This window comes from Palaemon carinicauda, chromosome 30 (genome assembly GCF_036898095.1).
Source record: "Palaemon carinicauda isolate YSFRI2023 chromosome 30, ASM3689809v2, whole genome shotgun sequence".
NCBI classification, from domain to species: Eukaryota; Metazoa; Arthropoda; class Malacostraca; order Decapoda; family Palaemonidae; genus Palaemon; species Palaemon carinicauda.
Window position 1 is genome coordinate 18,840,356 of NC_090754.1, and position 22,500 is coordinate 18,862,855.

Below are 22,500 nucleotides of genomic sequence, written 5' to 3' on the forward strand. Positions count from 1 at the left end.
CATCCCTTTGCCTTTCTGAAGAAATTACACACACACACACACACACACACACACACACACACACACGCAGAAAACAAAACACAGTCACTGCCACATTCGATCTTCAACTGCTGAATGAAAAATGGACGTCCTAAGCCGTAAAGCTTCCATAGCATTGCCCACCTCATACACATCCACAGAAGGCTCATCAGGAGTATATCGAGCCCACCTGCATGCACTGCACCACTCACCCCTATCTTGATGCACTGCACCACTCACCCCTATCTTGATGCACTGCACCACTCACCCCTATCTTGATGCACTGCACCACTCACCCCTATCTTGATGCACTGCACCACTCACCCCTATCTTGATGCACTGCACCACTCACCCCTATCTTGCCCGGTGTCTCTTGCTTCCTAGATGTCAGGGTCCTTCCTCTCCAATGTGTTTATCACACCATGTAACTCTTCCTAGGAATTTCTCTCCGCATATATCATAGCACTGTTGAATCAAATACTCTCTTCACCAACCTTATGTCGTCTATAGTTTTCTAACACGACCGAACCGCTTAAAGATACTATGATTCATCATTTATCATCCTGTCACTTCCTATCACACCACACATGCTATGCAAACATTTCCTCTTAACGGTTTCAACCCTTTTTGTTTCACTCAATTCACTTCCATAGAGAAGCATTAGTTTTATAATATTTTCAAACATTTCTAATTTCATATGCAATTCTTTTACAAACATCCAGCTGTCTATCTTACTTGACTTATTCTGACTTGTATCTTCTTCCTTTCCATCAGTTCTTTTTAAAATCAACCATATCATTTATTCCATCTTCCGAGTTTCTATTTACCCTCATTACATATACATATATAACTATATATATGTATATATATATATATATATATATATATATATATATATATATATATATATATATATATATGCATTAAATTAACTGTTTTCCTCATGACGTGAGACCAAAATTAAATGAAGGCTAAGCATGGGATGGAGAACTTTTGGTAAACAAAATGGGGTTATGAAAAGTCAGATGCCACTTTCTCAAGAAGGAAAAGTATTTAATCGGTGGCCACGATTTAAGCAGACGTTCCTACCAGTATTATCTTGAGCATCAGAGACCTGGAGCCTTACTAAAGGTTTAAAAGGTTTATGTCTCTCATGAATGGCAGAGGCAAGGGACATTGACATTGCCCTATCGAGCATGACAATGCCCTAGAGACGGAACATATGATCTGCGTCCAAGCCCCTTCTCCACCCAAGCTAGGACCAAGGATGGTGAGGTTGCAGCAACCAAAGGAACTAACGAGTTTGAGCAGGACTCGAACCTCAGTCTGGTGTTCACCAGTCAGGACGTTATCGCATGGCCACCACAACCCTAAAGCTTAGAACATAAGTTAGTTACAGCCCAATGATCTATGGTAAGATGAATGATGGGATTAACACTAAGAGACAGAAAAAAGAACAAAATGGATACGAGACTAACGTAATGCAGGTAGTAGGTTGGCTAGGGCACCGGCCACCCGTTGAAATACTGCCGCTAGAGAGTTATTGGGTTTCTTTGACTGGCCAGACAGTACTACATTGGATCCCTTTCTCTGGTTATATCTTATTTTAATTTGCCTTCACATATACCGAATAATCTGGCCTATTCTTTCCACATTCTCCTCTGTCCTCATACACCGATAACACTGAGATTACCAATCAATTCTTCGCTTAAGGGGTTGTTTACTACAATGCAATAGTTCGGTGGCTACTTTCCTCTTGGCAAGGGTAGAAGAAACTCTTTAGCTAAGGTAAGCAGCCCTTCTGGGAGGACACTCCAAAATCAAAAATTTTCTCTAATCTTGGGTAGTGCCATAGCCTCTGTGCCATGGTCTTGCACTGTCTGGAGTGGAGTTTTCTTGCTTGAGGGTACATTTGGGCACATTATTCTATCTTATTTAACTTCCTCTTTTTTAATTCTTTTATAGGTTAGGTATATAAAAGATTTATTTCAATGTTGTTATTGTTCCTAAAATATTTAATTTTAATTGTTCATTACTTCTCTGTAGTTTATTTCCTCATTTCCTTTCCTCACTGATCTATTCTCCTCTGTTGGAGCCCTTAGGCTTAAAATATCCTGCTTTTCCAACAAGGGTTGTAGCTTAGCTAATAATAATAATAATGATAATAATAATAAAATAATCCAACAACATGTAAGAAAGAGAAATGAACATGGGCAAGACGATAGATTGACGAACTAAGAAAATTTCCTGGTATAGACTGGCATAGAGACGACATAAACAGACGGAAGTGGAAAGATACGTCTGAGTCCATCGTCCTACAGTGGACTAGCAACGGCTGATTGTGATGATGATATAAATTTATATACACATTTATTTATACAGGAATTCAACTGAGAAATACAATTAAAATTCTTACAAAATAAAAAAAAAAAAAAATTTAAGTATTTTAGAAGAAAACTTATATGCATATTCAGAAATCAACTTAAAGTATAACCAGAGACCTAACCAAACTTGAGGCTTACCTTAAAACTTATTTCCACCTGATATTACAAAATTTCCTATTATATTAAAGTATTTTTGCCCATCCTTCTCTTTCTCGCTTATCAAAATCGACCCCATCTCCTTGCCTTGTCTTGGAAGCGGAGAAGATGATAGACGGCAAATTGTGGTAGTGAATATCGCATATCGCTCAGATAATGCTTTCATTAGACTGCCAACGGCCGAGCAATCAAGAAGCAAGGAGACCATCCTCCAGTCTCTCCCCTCCCCTGACGGAAGGAGGCTCCTCTCCCTTCCCCCTGCAAAGCACACCCAAGCAACGCCTTCATTCCAAGAGCAACTCTTTTTCAAAAGGTTCTCCCACAATATTAATGATTATGCATCACCGAAGCTTTTAACTTCATTCAAGGTTTATGTTGCCACTAATGTTTTTCTCAGGTGAATTTTTCCATATAAGATGAAATGAGAAAAAGTTTAATTTATTACAAATAAAAATATTGAATTGAATGCAGGATATTAGCCCCACCCGTGAGTCCCAAGATGGTAGGAGAGGAGGAGTTGACTGTGTAGGGTCACAATCAAGGTGGAAAAGTACTAATAATTTGCTGAGAACCAAATGAGTGATACTGAAGGCAAGGGAAAGTCACAATGGCCTCATGACTGATCATATATACATATGATCAGCGCCAAAGGCTCCTCTCCATCCAAGCTAGGTCCAGAGAGGGCCAGGCAATAGCTGCTGATGACTCAGCAGGTAGACCTATAGGCTCCCCCGACGCCCATCCCTAGCTCACAAGTATGGTAAGGATGTAGACAGTGCAAGAAATTATCGAGCTTGAGCGGAACTCGAACTCCAGTCCAGCAGATTGCCAGGCTGGGATGTTTCAAAGCAAGGAAAAAAGGAATAACGAAAACATGCAATAAGAGGTCAATGAAAAATGCGCAATTAATTAGTCACGTGTCATCCAACTTGTCATCTGTCACATCGGGTGTGGTTTAGGGAATTTGGCTCATGTTTCTTGGCGCCCCGACCGGGGAGGCCATTTTTGTCGATGAGATGCAACTAAGGGGGAAAACTCTTAGTTACACACAAGGCTAAGAAGTGGAAGCATCTATTTGTCAAATAGGGCTTTGGAAATATCCTTTAGTAATGCCTGCAGTGCTCCACGTGAAGAGAAAGCTTTGATTATTGAGGATCATGAAATACCGGCGTTGCTGAACAAGGAAATGTCAGTGATGACATGTTTCGAAAATCCCATTTTGCAGTGTCTTCATAAAGTGAAATTCACATTAGAAGCTACATTGTTTACTTTATATTTAGAAATGAATGCTTCACTAAATCAATCTTGAAATATGTCTGTTAAAAAAAGGCTGGATTTACCTATTTTCACAATCATCACTATTTTTTTAGGCATACCTATTCTGTATAACAAAGCGAAAAACCAGAATTCCAATGAATTGCAAATTATGTTGCGTTTATATAATTCTATTTTCATTATTTGCCACAATTACTTACTTCATCCTCCCCAAAACTTTAGACACGTCCCTGCCTGGCAATCTGCCGGACTGGGGTTCGAGTTATGCTCATGCTCGATAGTTTCTTGTACTGTCAGTAACTTCACCATCCTTGTGAGCTAAGGATGGGCGGTTAGGGGGAGCTTATAGGTCTACCTGCTGAGTCATCAAAAGCCATTTCCTGACACTCCCTGGTTCTTGCTTGGGGACAGAGGAGGCTTGGGCGCTGATCGAATGTATATATGGTCAGTCTTTATAACATTGTCCTGCTAAGGCATTGTCACTGTCCCTTGCCTCTGCCGTTCATGGTGGCCTTCAAACCTTAAACCTTTAAACCCTTATCTTGGCTGCATCTATGATAGTGATAAGGAAAAACCTAACTTAAGACTCAAATAAGCAAATCTCCGTCATACATTGCATCCCTTTATTTTTTTTTCTATAATCAAATTTGAGTTCTGTTGCAACAGATGCATTTATGCAAGATGTCAAAATACAATGCATGCATTACCAATGGAATGCCACGCATACACACTCCACATGGATTTGAAACTTATTGCTGGGAAAAGAGACGCAAGTCAAATCCGCTATTTTGCAAAGGATATTGTGACGGGGCGAGAGAAGGTTGTGACTCAAAGGCAGGATGAAAGCAATTGAGTAAACTTTATTACAGAACATCCGTTTATATATACATAAACATAACAGGCAATTTCATGTTCAACCGACAAGCTCACCAGTTAACAGTTAACGGTGAGAAAAACAGACATGTTATTTCAGGTTCCTATCAGTGCGAGGGGAGAGCGAAGATAGAAGCATAATACATACAAAAAATGAAATTTCATTACTCTGTATGATGGTGTGACACACGGTTGGTATATGGCTCCCCCCCCCCCTAGAAATAACATACTGTACATGTTATATAGGACGCCCTGATCTAGAGAGGCGAACTGCAGGTGGTTCATCTGGCAGGAGATAAGCAGGTTTTAGACGATGAAGGGAGACCCAGTCTTCTTTGCCACGAATGTTTAGTAGGAATGCTTTCGGACTGCGTCGGATCGCAAGGAAAGAGTCCATGTGAGGGGGCGTTAGCGGTGGCTTGCTAGTGTCGTTGCGTAGAAAGACATGTATTGCAGAGTGCAAGTCTGTCGGTATGTGATGCTTCACTGGGGGGCTTATAAGTCTGGCGGCATGGAGTAAATTTTCCCACGATGTGATGTATGCACTGGAGATCGTAGGAGGAGGCTGTAGAAGGAAAAAATTCGGCAGGGACGAATAATGGGTCGCCATACACTATTTCAGCTGCCGAGACGTCGAGGGCGTCTTTAGGAGTGGTCCTTAGTCCCAGGAGGACCCAGGGAAGCTGCGTAAACCAGTTGGAATCTTTGAAGCAGTACATCAAAGCTGCTTTGAGTCTGCGATGAAAACGTTCAACCATTTCATTGGCAGCGGGGTTGTAGGCAGTTGTCTGATGTAGGGTGATGCCCAGGAGATTTGCCGATGATATCCACAATTGAGAGGTGAAAGTGGTACCCCTGTCAGAAGTAATATCCTCAGGGATACCAAATCTTGCAATTCATCCTGAGAGTAAGGTAGATGTACATAAGGCGGACATTGCGGTTTCCATGGGAAAGGCTTCAGGCCAACATGTGGAGCGGTCGATGACGGTAAACAGGTAACGATGTCCTTGTGATGTGGGTAGGGAGTTTAAAACATCGACGTGAATGTGGGCGAAACGACGCTGAGGTTGAGGAAAGGTGCCTACTCCTGAATCCGTGTGTCGATGTACTTTGGAAGTTTGGCAAGAAGTACAGACGCAGACCCAATCCTTAGCATCCTTAAAAATGCTATGCCAAATGAACTTTGTCTTTAGCAGCTGTGCAGTAGAACGGCACGAGGAATGTGAAAGGTCGTGAATGAAATCAAACACATGTCAGAGCATGGGAGCAGGAATTCAAGGTTGCGGTTTACCAGTACTGACGTCACAGAGGAGGGTGGTGTTGGAGTCATTGGGGCGATGTCTTCCCAACAGAGGGATGTGCCGGATGTCCTACATGCTTGATACTCTGGATCCTGTCGTTGGGCTTCAGCCAAGGCGTTATAATCCAATCCCAGTTGAACGGCAGCCAATGTGTTTCTTGACAGGGCATCGGCAACGGGATTAATTTTCCCAGGGACGTGTTGAAGGGGGCAATTGTATTCAGCCACAGCAGAGCGATGTTGTCGTTGACGGGCGGACCAAGCTTTAGACTGTCGAGTGAAGGCATGCACCAGAGGTATGTGGTCTGTGCGAATGACGAAAGGTGTACCTTCTAAGAAATGGCGAAAGTGACGGAAAGCCAAGTGCACCGCCAGCAATTCGCGATCGAACGGAGAATAACCTGATTCTTCCTTAGACAGTTTTATGCTGCAGAAGACCAATGGGGGCGGGGGGGGGGGGGGGGGCAAGCCGTTGACCACCTGTTCGAGTACTGCACCAATGGCAACGTCGCTGGCATCGGTGGAGAGAAGGAGAAAGGCATGTGGGATAAGAAAAGTGAGAGCTGCATCGGTTGATAGGGCCTTCTTTGCATTGCAGAAGGCCGCTTCTTGAAGGGGACCCAACTTCAGGTCCTTTGGCTTGCCCTTGAGGGAGGCATAGAGGGGAGCAACAGTGGCGGCAATGGTTGGCAGAAAACGGTGATAATAGTTGATCATGCCCAAGAATTCCTGCAGAGCTTTGACGGTCGAGGGCGTGGGGAAATTCTGAACGGCAGCTACCTTCTCCGGGAGGGGATGGACTCCTTCAGGAGTGATGCGGTGCCCTAAGAACGACACTTCATTGGCGCCAAATATACACTTGTCGTACCGGACTACAAGGCCATTTTGTTGCAGGCGGTCGAGCACGATGTGCAGGTGACAGAGGTGTTCCTCTTTTGAGGAAGAGAACATAAGTATGTCGTCCACATAGCATACACAGAAGGGGAGGTCCCCTAAGATGCCATCCATGAGACGTTGAAAAGTGGCCCCAGCATTACAAAGGTCAAAACAGGAGTAATTGAAGGTGTATGTACCAAACGGAGTGGTGATGGCGGTCTTGGGGATGTCTTCTGGGTTCATAGGCACCTGATAATACCCCTTCAGGAGGTCGAGCGTGGAGAAAACCTTCGCTTTGTGCAGGTAGGAGGTCACATCGGCGATGTTTGGGAAGGAGTAATGATCCGGTTCTGTTTGCATGTTCAGGCGCCTGTAATCCCCGCACGGACGGAGGGAGCCGTCTTTCATCAGAACAATGTGTAAGGTGACGACCATGGGCTGGAGGCCTTATGCCAAAAGCCCATTTCCTCCATTTCGGCGAACGTCTGTTTGGTGGGTGCCAATCATTCCAATGCCAGATGTCTGAATTTTGCGAAGACTGGGGGTCCCGTTTTCTTGATATGGTGATAAATACCGTGCTTGGCAGGAGCCGTGGGCGTTTGCCGAAGTTCTGGACGGAAAACTTCCGGGTACGACGTGAGGAGGTGGGCGTAGGCATCTGTGGGTGCGCTGATGTGGAGAGCGAGGTTGGAGGGGGCGGGTTGAAGAGGCATCGATGAGTGCGAGTCTGCGTTGACCAATCGTCGGTGGGCAACATCGACCAGAAGGTGGACATGAGAGAGGAAATCCGCACCGAGGATTGGCAATGTGACGTCAGCAACGAGAAACTTTCAATTAAATTTACCATTTCCAAACGTTAATGTGAGGTTCTCGTAACCGTAGGTGGGTATCGCAGATCCGTCGTGTCCTGAAGAGTTCCCTTGGCAAAAGAGAACGACAAGCACCCGTGTCTACCAAAAATCACACACCCGTTCCTGCATCATGTAAAAAGGAAGGGATTAGAAACACGGGAGGCCACTGCCACGAGCGATGGCCTACTTACACATTTTTGGCAACTGACAATCCTTGGCACATTTCTTCGCAGTTGCACCGAATTTATAGTGATAGTAGCAAAATTGCGGCCGATGGGAGGCAGTAAGTGGCTTTAGAAGTCATTGATTGGGGTGCGAGCAAGTGGTGGGTGGTGGGTGGCTTTGTCGCCGCTTCGGCACATCATGGGGTAGGTGTGTATGTCCTTCGGCATTCACGTCAGCTTCGGTTGACGTTGAATAGGCGTCCTCTTTGTCAGGAGTGGAGGCGTTGATGAAGGTCTTGAAGGTCGTGAAGTGGCTGTCCATAAGGGCGTTGGCTTTAGTCATCAAGTCCTTTATGGGTAAACTATCGACATCGGGTATGGAAGCACGTACAGGTTTGGGTAAACGGCGTATCCAAAGGGCACGAAGTAAGTTCACCTCACGAGGAGAGCCGTCTGCGGCAGGTTGCAGGTGAGCAATACTGGTCATTTCCCTGAGGGTGAGCGAAGCCCTTTGGTCCCGCAACGGTTGTTGAGAGAGATGAAAAAGCTTTGCTATATGGGCGGCTGGCTACGGCGAGTACTGCTGCAGAAGGTATGTTTTGAGGGCATCATACGCTATTGGGTTGTCTCCTTGTTCACAAAGCCAGTCGGATATTTCCGGGGAGGTGTCCTCGGGTATCGCCACGAGAACATAATCCGCTTTGGTGGTTGAGCGAGTTACGCCCTTGATGCGGAACTGGACTTCTGCGTGCTGAAACCAAGCAAACGCCTCTCCGCTGGCGAACAAAGAAAGTTTCAATGGGGCGGCGCCAACTTCCGTGTAGTCCGCCATAGTACCAATGACGGAGGGGCGAGGGGGGATGGAAGGCGGGAGGAGCGAGTCGACTTCTGGGGTCACCAATGTGACGGGCCGAGAGAAGGTTGTGACTCAAAGGCAGGATGAAAGCAACTTTATTACAGAACATCCGTTTATATATACATAAACCCCAGGCAAAAAGGGCATACAAAACTTAACAGGCAATTTCATGTTCAACCGACAAGCTCACCGGTTAACAGTTAACGGTGAGAAAAACAGACATGTTATTTCAGGTTCTTATCAGTGCGAGGGGAGAGCAAAGATACAAGCATAATACATACAAAAAATGAAATTTCATTACTATGTACGATCGTGTGACACACGGTTGGTACAATATCATGAGTGTAATGTTCTCAGAACGTATATATTTCTAGCAGTACTTATCTCTACCGTTTATGGTACACAAAGTAATAATTTAAAGTAAAAAAAAAAAATTACTTTCATGGTGCATGTACATGCAAGGTTCTTGAAATTTCATGAATGAATGATTTGAAGTTTTTTTTTCTTTTTTTTTTTTTTTAAATTTAATGACTTGCATTGGAAAGTAGCATTACGAAGGTAACAAAATTATATTTTACATTGCGCCCTTTGGTCTGGCACTGCGGCTAGACACGAATTCTGTACGTCTCGACAGCCGTTTCAGGTTACATTTGAATATGGAGAAATTTTTATAAGCCTAGCATAGCATGAACCTTATAGCAAAAACTTCACTGCATCATTGCATCCATAAAAAATTCTGATTTAACTCTCTTACACTGCCAAGAACTGTCTATTTAAAGGTCTCTCATGCATAGTAAAGGCATGGGACAGTGACAATATCCTAGCAGGACAATGCCATAGAGACTGACTATATATACAAATGTTCAGCGCTGAAACCCCTCTCCACCCAAGTTAAGACCAGGGAGGACCAAGCAATGGCTGCCGATGACTCGACAGGTAGATTCATAGGTGCCTCCTACCGGGCACCCAGTCTTTAGCTCATTCAGATGGTGAGGTTGCAGACACTACGAGAACTATTGAGCTAGAGCTCGAACTCCAGTCCAGCAGATCAGTAGGCAGGGACTTTTCCAATAAGATACTGCGTCCCTAGATTAGATGTGCTTATATGCCATCGACATCTCTTACTGGAAATTCCCAAGTGTTGACTCTCTCTATTTCATTAGCAAACGTGTTGCTCTCGACAACCGAAACATTATAATTCCTTCAACAATTACAGTCAACATATTTTGCAACAAACACAATTTTCTGATATTTTACATCAAATGTGCCATCTATTTTCTCATCTTTTTTATAAGCTTGCTTCTGCAAAATGACTGTTTGGTGACTTGAATCCCATCTTCCTTGGTAATCCTCTTTCCCAAGACTTCTGCAATGGTCCCGATGCCTTTCTTGCTTTTAAATTTTGTTGATTCATCTGCATTCATAATCAGCCATCCTATGTGATAGTCTCACGTTACTTATATGTTCAGTTGTCTGTTTATCTACCTTTATTTACGTTATTTGTAGTGATAATGATGAAAATGATAATAATACCAACAACTACCAGGTTAATAAAGATAAAAAATAAAAAGATGAAAATAAAAAGAACAGTCCCGACAATAATAATAATAATAATAATAATAAAAATAATAATAATAATAATAATAATAATAATAATAATAATAATAATAATAGGATTTGCTTCATTCGGCAAAAAAAAAGAGACAAACTGAACAAAAAGCCGAACCTTCACTAATAAATTTATGGAATTTGGCCCATTTGACCCAGCGCTGGACCCGGGGAGGCCTTTGAGATAGGTTGGAAGGGTGAGGGGAAGGTGTAATTAAAAGCCTACAGTGTACCGCAAGAGGTGTACTGACAGCAGTATTACCCTCCACACACTCTTTGGCAAAAGTAATTATATTGGCTATGATAACAGTAATGATAGATATTACAAAAATAGAATCATTAATATTCAATTAAGAAATTACATAATCTTAATTAAGAAACATTATAATTCTGAAGAATTCCTAACTCATTTATATTACTACTGAGAAAATGCCTTTTAATTCTATTCCTGCAATACCAAACTCATCATCAGCACTACAGTATATTGTTTTCAGTTAAGTTTAGGTATTATGAATACATGAACGTTCCTTTCACTTTCACAATGCATTTCCAACAAGTAGAAAGAGCAATCTCAGATTTCAGACCTCCTTCAATGAAGATTGTCAATATTTTACTCAAGTCTACGGACCAAGCTTTCCCTCTTTCATATGTTGACCCTGAAGGAATCTACTGTATGATGAAAATCCTTGATCCGAATTACCACCAAAATCTAATTGCTTATAAGTTAGCCAATTTCTACTGAAAATTTCATCTAAATTCATCAATAAGTTTTTGAGTTAGGCTGGTAAGAGAGAGAGAGAGAGAAAAAAAAAAACAGTGGTGTAAGCATAATCTCCTTGGCGGAGGCAATAAAACTAAATGAATAAAGATTCAAGAACACTTTTCTTTTCATCAAAATTAAGTTCTCTCAGTCACCAGTCTTCTGTCCACCTGACTTTCCTAGTTGAGTTACGCGGCGAATCTTTCGGTCGCTGGTGTTCAACATATGACTATTTTGAAATATCTATGTTCCTTCATTTGTTCATCTTACCATCCCTTTTCTTCTCTTTCTGCAAGTTCGTTTTATTTGCATCTCTCTCTCTCTCTCTCTCTCTCTCTCTCTCTCTCTCTCTCTCTCTCTCTCTCACTGTATGTATTTCCTTATTTCCCTCTGTAATGCATTTTGCAAGGGGGACAATTAACCTCTCAACAATGCATGCTGCTTTTTCTCATTTCGTTTTTATTTCATGACGTCAAAGATAATAGAGCTACAGAGTGCTTAATTGTTTGCAGAAGTTCTGCTGTTAGGTGAGTGTTAAGAGGCACTACAATGTATCCGGTAATGTAAGGTAGAAACATTTTTCAGAGGAGTAAAGTCTATTTTTATGTAATGCATCATACTAAATCTCAGTGTTAGCAAGGGATTTAACAATATAACACTTGTTGATATGAGAGAGAGAGAGAGAGAGAGAGAGAGAGAGAGAGAGAGAGAGAGAGAGAGAGAGAGAGAGAGACTAATAAATAATCAACCAGTGATTGTTCAAAAAGTGCAACATTTTTCCTGCTTACCAAAATCAAAACATTTATTTTGTTTTAGTTGGACACCATTGCATTGATCCATTTCTATTTATATCTCTTGCAAATTAATTTACTTAACATTGCTGAATGAATTTAACCTTTCAATTAAAAGATTGCAATTGAAATTTGAAGTCTGTCGTGAGGGTTTGTAATCTCGAAATGGACCAAAACAACAATTTAAAGAGGAGAGCAGAGTTAAGGTTAATCTTCGTTCTGTAACAATAATATTTGAGGGCCACCATTAACAAATGCAGCCGTTTCTAGACCACTACAGGACAAAGGCCTCAGACATGTCCTTATTCATGTCTGGGGTTTGGCTATTTTATCATCACAAGGGCTAAACGGTTGAACAAATAGGAAAGCTAATACTCCTGATATCTAAAGAAATTTATACGAAATGACAAATTCGGAGATAATTTGTATTTTTCCTAACCATACAAACCTTAGCTATTTACATAGGGTTTACTTTCGGCGTAGCTGAAATGACGAGCCATTAGAATTTTAACGAGGGTTTATTACCCCCGCGCTAGTTAGTAAGGGGGTAGGGGAGTGGTTTCTAGCTACCCCTCCCCCCTTCACACACCGGTGAACTGCTTCACTTCACTTAGAGGTAGGACTTGCCTTGGGGGACAGGGCTGGAGGGCAAATATGTGTAAATAGCTAAGATTTGTATGGTTAGGAAAAATACAAATTATCTCCGAATTTGTCATTTGTTCCGTAACCGAAATACAAACCACGCTATTTACATAAGGTGACTTACCCTTAGGTAGGATGGAAAGTCCCCAGCCTTACTGGCTTTGGCTTACCCGGGGACTCAGAATCCGAGTGAGCAGCACTCGAGAAAAAGAGTCCCTGCACCTCGCAAGTTTCTTGCTACGCAAGAAACGTGCGGCCTACATAAGCTTGTGTGTGGAGGGAAGAAGTGTGACTTGTCCTAGGAAGTTGACCTGAAGTCCTTTAGCTGGAATTCTAGGCTAGGACGTTCCCAATACCACCTCGTCAGGGTATGGGGGACGCGGCAGTATTAACTTAATACTAGGAACACAAGGAAGCATGGATTACCTGCAGAGGTTTGAGGTCAGCTATGCGGAGAACCCAGGATGCTGCTTTCCCCAAGAGAGGGGAGGATGAAGAAAGAAGTAAGGGCCAGACATACTTCTTTCATTCATGCAGTCTAAAACCGGGTAACAATGCCCTCAACCTTCTGCTACCTGTCCATTAAGGAGCCTGAGGTTAGACCAGCTGTTGTATAGCCACCAGAGGGCCGACAGAAAACGTATCGAGGCTCCTGTGGGTCACGTCCTGGAGGTAGTGGGCTGTGAAGGTCGTTAGACGCTTCCGGACTCCAGCTTGTAGCACCTGCGTCACAGAGTAGTTCCTCTTGAAGGCCAAGGACGTTGCGATGCCTCTGACATCGTGTGCTCTAAGGCGACGTGACGGAGGAGGGTCTGGATTCAGGGCGTGATGGATGACCCTTTGAATCCAGGCTGAAAAGGCATTCTTGATGACCCTCCTCTCCGTCCTCCCTGTGCTCCCAAACAGGGCTTACACGTGAGGACAAACTGCAGCTGTCCTTTAAGATAACCCCTCCGACTCCTTACTGGGCATAGTAGGAGAAGGTCTGGGTCATCTGTTACAGAACGGAGACTCGAAATCCTGAAGGAGTCGAACCGAAGGTTCGGGACTCCAAGATTTTGAGTCTAGTAACCAACTCAGGGACGAACCTAAACGTTACCTCCACCTATCCTCTTGAATGGGCGACGTCGTACGAGAGACCATGAAGTTCGATGACACGCTTGGCTGAGGCCAGAGCGAGCAGGAGCACCGTCTTCCAAGACAGGTAACGATCAGAAGCCTGGCGTAATGGTTCGCGAGGAGATCTCTTAAGAGCCCTAAGAGCCCGAACCATGTTCCATGGAGGAGGTCTCACTTCCGACTGGGGGCAGGTAAGTTCGTAGTTTCGTATGAGCGAAGAAAGATCCAGCGAGGAGGAAATGTCTATTCCTTTCAGCCTGAAGGCCAGGCTTAAGCCTGAGCGATAGGCTTCCACCACCGAGAGCGAAAGGCGCATTCCCTCCCGCCGATATACAATAACTCCGCTATTGCTGGAATAGTAGCATCAAGGCCTATCCCACGACACCAACCACAGAGGACTCTTCACTTCGCCTGGTAGACCCCTGCGAATGACTTTCGCAGGTATCTAGACATCCGCTCTGCAACTTGTTACGGAACGCCTCTCTCTGTGAGGAGATGCTGGATGGTCTCCAGGCGTGAAGCCGAAGCAATGCTACAGCTTGTGGTAGATGTTGCAGTGTGGTTGTTTGAGTAGCTCGTGTCATGGGGGAAGCTCTCTCAGGAGTTCCGTCAGGAGATGCAGAAGTTCCGGGAACCACTCTGCATGATGCCGCAGCGGAGCTATCAGAGTCATCGACAGGTTGACCGATAGTCTGGTCTTGTTGAGCCCCCTTCTCAACAGACAGAACGGTGGGAAGACGTAGACGTCGATGTTGTCCCACCGTGTAGGAAGGCATCTTGCCAGAGTGCCTTGGGGTCTGGGACTGGGAATAGTACAGCGGCAGCTTGAAATTCAAGGCTGTCGCAAACAGGTCCACAAGGTCAGGATTTGTTGGCTACCAGGGGGGGCCGAAGACCACTCTGTACTCTCATCTGTGAGGCCCTGCTCAGACTGTCAGAGAGCACATTCCTTTGTCCGGAATGAAGCGATTGAGTGCACTTTGGTTCATCTCAGTGTCTCTACTGCAAGATGAGAAAGTTGTTATGGAAAGGTACCTCCCTGCTTGTTGAAAAAAGCAACTACCGTGGAGTTGTCGTTCACGGAGTGACTCGCCAGGGTCTGTTGGAAGTGTTGAAGCGCCAGAATATGGCCTTCATTCCTAGAAGATTGATGTTTAGGCACCCTTCTGGTTCTGACCATAGGCCTGATTCAGAACGTGGGGCCCACCCCCCATTGTTTTGACGAGTCCGAGAACAGCATCAAATGCGGGGGAAGGATGAGAAGATCCATTCCCTTGCAAAGGTTTCCGTAGGTCAACTACCAATGCAGGTACATTCGTTCCGCAGGTCACAAAGGGACCAGAATGTCCGGGGAATCGTTGTCTTGATTCCACCGGGACTTGGGCCGCCGATGCAGGGATCTTCTCCTGAGGCGGCCGTTGGAACTAGCCTGGCCAAGGAGGAAAGGTGACCTAGGAGGCGTAACTAAGATTGGGCTGGAAGCTCTCCTCGTCTGAGAAAAAGGTTCTGCGACTCTCCCCAGTTGTTGAGATGGAAGCAGAGAAGACTTCTCGAGAATTACAATGATCCCTAGATCTTGGCAAAGTCCCAGAAGCTTGTCTCGGTGTCGAAGAAGGGTCGATTCCGGACTGCCTGAGTTAGCCAGTCATCCAGAAAGCGAAGGAGACGGATGCTGCTCCTGTGTGGCCATGAAGATAACAGGGTGAACATTCTGGTGAACACCTGCGGTGCTGTGGAGAGATCTAAACACAGCACCTTGAACTGGTATATCTTGTTGTCTAGGCTGAATTTCAAGTACTTCCTGGAAGACAGATGGATTGGGATCTGGAAGTACCCGTCCTTCAGATCCAGTGTGCACATGAAGTCTTGTGGTCTCACTATAAGCCTGATTGACTCTGCTGTTCCACGCTGAACGAAGTTTGTTCGACAAACTTGTTCAGGGCTGAGAGGTCGAGACAGGTCTCAGCCTTCAGACGCTTTCTTACAAGAAAGAGTCGGCCGAAGGAGTCGGGGCGGGGGGAGCCGTGAATGACCTTTTGGAGAGCATCCTTCTAGAGCATGGTCTCGATTCCTGCACGAAGGGCTAGCCCCTTTGCCGATCCCATGGCATAGGAGCTCAGCGACACTAGATTCGCTGTCAATGGAGGTAGAGATGTAAGAACGGGACGCGATATCCTTGGCTGATCACGGAGATCGTGCAGGAATCGGCCCCGAGTTGCTGCCACCTGAGCGCGCAACCTTAGGGATCCCCCCACTGCGGACCATGCAGGGGGGTTGCCAATCCTAGCGTTTGCGGCCTCGGCCGCTCCCTCAGGATTATTGCCTCCCCAGGAGGACTTCCCGCCCTTCTTGTCTCTGACAGGAGGGGGCTGCTGTTTAGACACCTTGTCGTAGCGTGCCGGGGACGGTTCCGATGTCCTAGGCTGACAAGGCTGTTGTTGTTGAGGCGCTGGCGGCTTGTAGGGTCTAAATGTAAGCGCCTTTGGAGGAGCGAATCGTAATTTGACTTTCTCCACCTCTCAGCTGTCCGTTCCCCGACCTTGGGCTCAAAACAAGGTCTTTCCAAGGGTGGAAGAGTTTCTGAGCTTGCCGACATCCAAGGTTGGGACTTCCGAGAGGAACCTTTCGGTCACTGCATCTCAATGCTTCAACATCGAGTTTGCCCACAAGTTCGAAACTTGGTGAGCCAGGAGACGATGGTGCTCGTGCCTGAGAGGAGGAAAGTTTCCATGACCTTCCTGGAGCTCTCCTTGGACAAAATCTCAGATCGCAACAGGATGCCCAGAGATCAAAGCCAGACGACCAGCCACGAAGTGGCCCGCATGGCACACTTTGCGGCTTTCTCCTGGCTTAAGATCTCCGAAGACAAGAATGTCAGCTTCCGGGCAGAGAATTTCTCGAGAGAAAATTCCCTGGTAAGCCCCTTCCACGGAATGGTGGAGAGTAAGGGCTAAACCAGGTTCCCCCATGATCTCGAAGTACCTCCTCTGCTGACGGCTGACAGACTCAGTGTCAGCGACTCCCTCTGGGGGGAAGGGAATCGAACGATCCTGAGGAGTAGAGATGAGGGGGCCTGCCTGAAAAGAAGAAGAATGTTGCCCAGACCTCTTTGAAGATTCTTCCTGCTCTTGCACGTGCCATGCTCTGCGTTTACGGGGGGAAGATCGTGATCTGGAAGTACGCGCTCCAGAAAACTCGCCAGGTTGCCCGTGTTGCAAAAACCGACGGGAATCGCGGTCGAAATCGCCCTGGCTCTCGCTCGATCGTAAATCGTTGGTTCGCGCGCGGGAGAATGTGGGTGTGTCAGCGCGCGGTGTGCTGACAGTCGAAAGTGCGCGTGGGCGCGCAGGTGAGGGCGAGCGCGGTTGAAAGGGCGAGAGCTGGCGGTCAAGAGACCGATGGCGCGTAGGCGAGCGATGGGGCGTTGGCGAGTGATGGCTCGCTGGCGGGAATCGCGGCGGCGCTCGCGCGATGGAAAACCGTTGGTTTGTGCGCAGGCGAACATGGGCGCGCGGGCGTGTGGGCGTGTTGGTGCGCCTGCGTTTGGGCGTGCGGTCGTAAGGGCGAGTGCAGGCGGCCGGGAGACTGATGGCGCGTAAGCGAGCGATGGCGCGTAAGCGAGCGATGGCGCGCTAACGAGCGATGGCGCGTCTTGGTGAGCGATGACTCGTAGGCGGGCGAAGGCGCGTTGACAAGCGATGGCGCGTTGGCAAGCGATGGCGCGTTGGCGCGTAGCGACCGATCGCTTACAGGAGAGTTAACGCGTGGGCGCGTAGGAAACCTACGACGATTGAAGCGTTGGCGCGTTGAAAACACTTGCGCGCAAACGAAGAATCGTGTGGGCGCGTAGGAGATTGCTGGCGAGTAAGGAGAGCTCAGGGGTGCCTCTGAGAGCCTGTGCGCTAGCTTAGGTGTCTCCTGGGCGGCGCTGTGTGAAGTGGAAGCGAGTTGGCGCGTTGGCGCGCTGGAACTGGAACCACGTGTGGGCGCGCCTAGCGCGAAACTCTAGAAGGGCGCTGCGAGTCCAGAAGAACCTGTGAGCGCCTGTGCGCTAGCATAGGAACTTCTTGAACTGCGCGCGACGAGGCAGGAACCAGGAGATCGTAGGCGTGTAGTTGCGTGACCAGAAGATATGCGCGGCCAGACGATATCAGCGAGGGTGCAGAACCAGAGAGATCGTCGGCGAGGAGGGGAAGGAATAAATTCCTTGCCTGCGCCCAGATCCAAAGATCGTGGGCGCGTGGGCGAACGTTGGCGCGTATTGCGCACATCAGGAAAAGGGGGCACAGATGCGCGCTGGCGAACAGGTGAACGTGGAGTTCAGTGAAGAATTAATCTCCCAGCTTGCACCCAGATCCGGAGATCGTGGGCGCGTGGGCAAACGTTGGCGCGCATTGCGCACATCAGAAATGGCAAGCAGATGTGCGATGGCGAGCAGGCGATCGTGGGCGTTCAGTAGACCGTGGTGCACAAGGCCTGTAGCCGCACAGAAGGTCTCAGAAGAGTTGGCGATCAGGAGATCCACGGCGAGACTGAGCTACAGGAGGTCCCTGAAGTGTTGATCAGCAGAAGTGTGGTAAAGAAACCTCTCTCAATAAATCAGTCCTCTGAAGAAGTATCACGAAACTAGTCCGGACTTAAGCGTATATTTCGTATTTTCATTTTCCCTGTCGTTCTTCTGCATCTGAGCATCACGTTTTCCTGTGATTTTTACACACAAACACACACACACACACACACACACACACACACACACACACATATATATATATATATATATATATATATATATATATATATATATATATATATGTACAGACACTAGTGTATGTAATCCATCAAAAATTACAGCTAAATATTTAAATAGATATAGACGCACACTAACCTCATTCTCACCTGGTTATGCCTACTCCCCCTCCCACCTACCACAGGTACAATGAGAGGCCGAATGTCATACGCCTGGCAATGCCGCTGAGCGTGACTGCAAATATATATATATATATATATATATATATATATATATATATATATATATATATATATATATATATATATATATATATATATATATACTGTATATATATACATACTTATATATATAAACATATACATATATATATATATATATATATATATACACACCATAAAACAAGATACTTCCTTCTTTCTTATTATGAAGTTACAATCAGCCAGCAACTCAGAGGTAAAGCATGCAAGATACAGGGCATGTGGACAGCAGCCTCACTCCCAGAGACTTGCTGAGAAACTTGAAGGCTTTGCCCTTTTGGTGGAACTCTATCCAGATGGGAGGAGAGCATATATATAAATATATATATATATATATATATATATATATATATATATATATATATATATATATATATATATATATATATATATATATATATACATATATATATATATATATATATGCATATATATATATATATATATATATATATATATATATATATATATATATATATATATATATATATACATATATATATATATAAAGAAGCCGTTTATTGTCTACTGCAGGACGAAGTCCTCATCATGTCTAGGATTTGGACAGTTTTCATCACCGCGGAGTGGTTATGGTGGGAGATTTTCGTCTTATTGTTCACAGAAAACTAACTTAGTATGAGTGGCCATGACTAGTACAACTTTCCTGATCATGGCGAAAAGCAAACACTTTCACCACATTGTATGTTTGTATGCATATGTGTATGTATGCTTGTGCGTATGTATACATTTTTTATACGTGTGTCACGTATGTGCACGAACTTAAAATGTTCCTACCTGATCACTCTCCAGATATCAAAGGACATGACACTGAGCCAGAAGAAAGCAGCGTGAAGTGTAAACTGAGTGAAGAGTCCTGCAAAAGAAACAAATTTCATGTCAAAATGACTATAAAGATCAATTACATTTAATAAAATTATCTTTGACATTCATCCTTCTGAGATGGATAGAAAAAATATTTCTATTTTAAAAATTTTCACCAGTCTTAGAAGCTTCTCTTTAAGATCACCAATCAACGCTCATTTATCTTCTTCATTTTTGTTCCTTATTTCTTTCTTCACTTGTATCAATAGATGGGTGTCAGCATCTGTTGAAATTATGTTAAATACCGCAAACACTTGTAATGTGTAGCATAGAGCCATAGACTTTGTATGAACAGATGACATTAGTTACATATGTATGGAGAGAAAAATATTAAGAAATAAAAGAAGGCAAGTGATAGCGAAAGCAAGACTTCCTAAATGAAATTGGTTCTTTCTAGTTACTTGTTTGACATAGATTTAATAGTTTTAATAATAACCCAAATTTCAATAACAGACTGTATAAACTTGATGCATTCATCTCAAAATCAATTATGATTTTTTGGATTAGGCCTGATGTCGGTGATACATGCTATTTATTCAAAATATTATATACGATCATGATTTAGACATATTTGTGGCATTAGTCTGAAATGTCTGATCTATGATAAAACAAGTTATGATTTTCAAAGTACCTTTCCTTCGTGTTTTACATATATAAGCGTGTATATGTTATATATAATTATTATTTTTATTATTATTATTATTACTTGCTAAGCTACAACCCTAGTTGGAAAAGCAGGATGCTATAAGCCCAGGGGACCTAACAGGCAAAATATTCCAGTGCGGAAAGGAAAAATAAAATATTTTAAGAAAGAGTAACATCAATATAAATATTTCCTTTATAAACTATAAAAACTTCTCAAAAAAAAAAAAAAAAACAAGAGGAAAAGAAACTAGATAGAACAGTGGGCCCGAGTGTACCCTCAAGCAAGAGATTTCCAACCCAAGACAGTGGAAGACCATGGTACAGTGGTTATGGCACTACCCTAGACTAGAGAACAATGGTTTGATTTTGGAGTGTCCTTCTCCTAGAAGAGCTGCTTACCATAGCTAAAGAGTCTCTTCTACCCTTACCAAGAGGAAAGTAGCCACTGAACAACCACAGTGCAGTAGTTAACCCCTTGAGTGAAGAAGAGTTGTTTGATAATCTCAGTGTTGTCAGGTGTATGAGGACAGAGGAGAATCTGCAAAGAATAGGCCAGAATATTCGGTATGTGTGTAGACATACCGTAACCAGAGAGAAGGGTCCAATGTAGTACTGTCTAGCGGAAGTATCTCAACGGGGTGGCTGGTGCCTTGGCCAACCTACTACCTACGTATATTTTCTCGTGCAAATGCATGTATAAACATATCGATTCAAAAAACATATATATACATATTTGTATACAGTAGATATAAAGACCTATGGAATAATGATGGGAATAAAACTAAGAGACAAAAAAGAGCAACATTGATACGAGAGCAAACTAAAGGATGAGGATGTCCTGACAACATGTAAGAAAAAGAAATAGACATGGGCAGGACATATAATAGGTAGGCATTAAGAATAACAGATTCCGTCCCTGGAGATTGCAAACAGAAGCAGGGGAAGGAAGAGAAGACGATGGAGTGACGAGCTAAGACAATTTGCTAGCATAGAGTGGGATAGAAAGACTAGCAACGGCTGATGATGATACAGTATATAATTATATAATACATGCATGCACACATGCACATATGCATTCACACATATGACCTTTGTATATATAATATTAATAACAACAATGATATTACCTATATATATATATATATATATATATATATATATATATATATATATATATATGTACAGTCATATGCACGAAAAAAGTATAAATTGGATACAATTATTCATAGTATAAAAAATGATTAAGAAGGTTTTCTATAAGTTGTAGGGTAGATACTTAAATATGCCAACAAAATAGAATGAATTCTACTTATACTTTAGTCTCCTTGTGATATGAGCTTCACAACCTTTATAGATATACATTACATATATATTGTAAAACTCCTCTTCCCCTTTTTCGCTCTCCAAATGTTTTTCAAATTTTTCATATTCTTACTCTATCATGTATATCGTAAAACATTTATTTCCAATCACTACTTGAGACGATGACTTGAAAATAGACGAAACCGGTCAAGACTGAATTAGTGCTTTCATTTTTCCAAGTGACTTTTTTTTGGCTAAACAACTCATGTTCCTTTGAGTTTTAAGCACACAAACACACTAAATATTTATTCATTTACAGAATTATCAGTGTTAAGATTTTGCTTCTCAAAACATTATTAGACTGTTTCTGAAATGTTAAGTTTCCCACTACCTTGAACGAATATGAGACCAAGATTATGAAAATGGAAATCATATCGACAACGAGGGGCTTGGAGAGAGAGAGAGAGAGAGAGAGAGAGAGAGAGAGAGAGAGAGAGAGAGAGAGAGAGAGAGAGAGAGAGATACGTTCGTCTAATCGTTCACAGCTAACCAACCTAACATGGGCGGCCCTGACTAATAAAGCTTTACTTGACATTGCAATACACAAACCCTTTTACCACGTTAGTGAATCCCCAATTAGACTATGTGTGTGTGCGTGTGTGTGTGTGTGTTTGCAAGTGACTGTGTCTGCGTGTTGTAGTAAATAAGAAAGAAAGAGACAATAATGAAATGCAACTCAAGAAATAGTAAATTAACGAAGCTCAAAATGGTTAGAAAATGGAAGTATTAAAAGCACTGCGTTTGCAGAGAGAGAGAGAGAGAGAGAGAGAGAGAGAGAGAGAGAGAGAGAGAGAGAGAGAGAGAGAGAGAGAGAGAGAGCTTGTGCTTGTAAAGACTTACCATTGAAAACGCAATGCTTATGCTCCATATGCTTCGCATACTGGATATTCACGAGGGACCCAATGTAGGCCAGTAGGAGTGAAGTCGAGTA

At 43.8% G+C, this 22,500-nt stretch overlaps 1 protein-coding gene across 1 annotated transcript in view; it reads right to left on the bottom strand.

Annotated features, from left to right (window-relative positions):
• LOC137622916 (probable G-protein coupled receptor Mth-like 1) overlaps positions 1 to 22,500 on the bottom strand; it is a 96,402-nt gene that overhangs the window by 47,519 nt on the left and 26,383 nt on the right. Inside the window, exons 4-5 of the mRNA XM_068353478.1 lie at positions 22,410 to 22,500; positions 19,476 to 19,554 (exon numbers count right to left, since the gene is read on the bottom strand). The exon at positions 22,410 to 22,500 is cut by the window's right edge and continues 173 nt beyond it. Of these exons, the coding sequence (XP_068209579.1) occupies positions 19,476 to 19,554; positions 22,410 to 22,500 (170 nt within the window). The remainder of the gene's footprint in view (positions 1 to 19,475; positions 19,555 to 22,409) is intronic.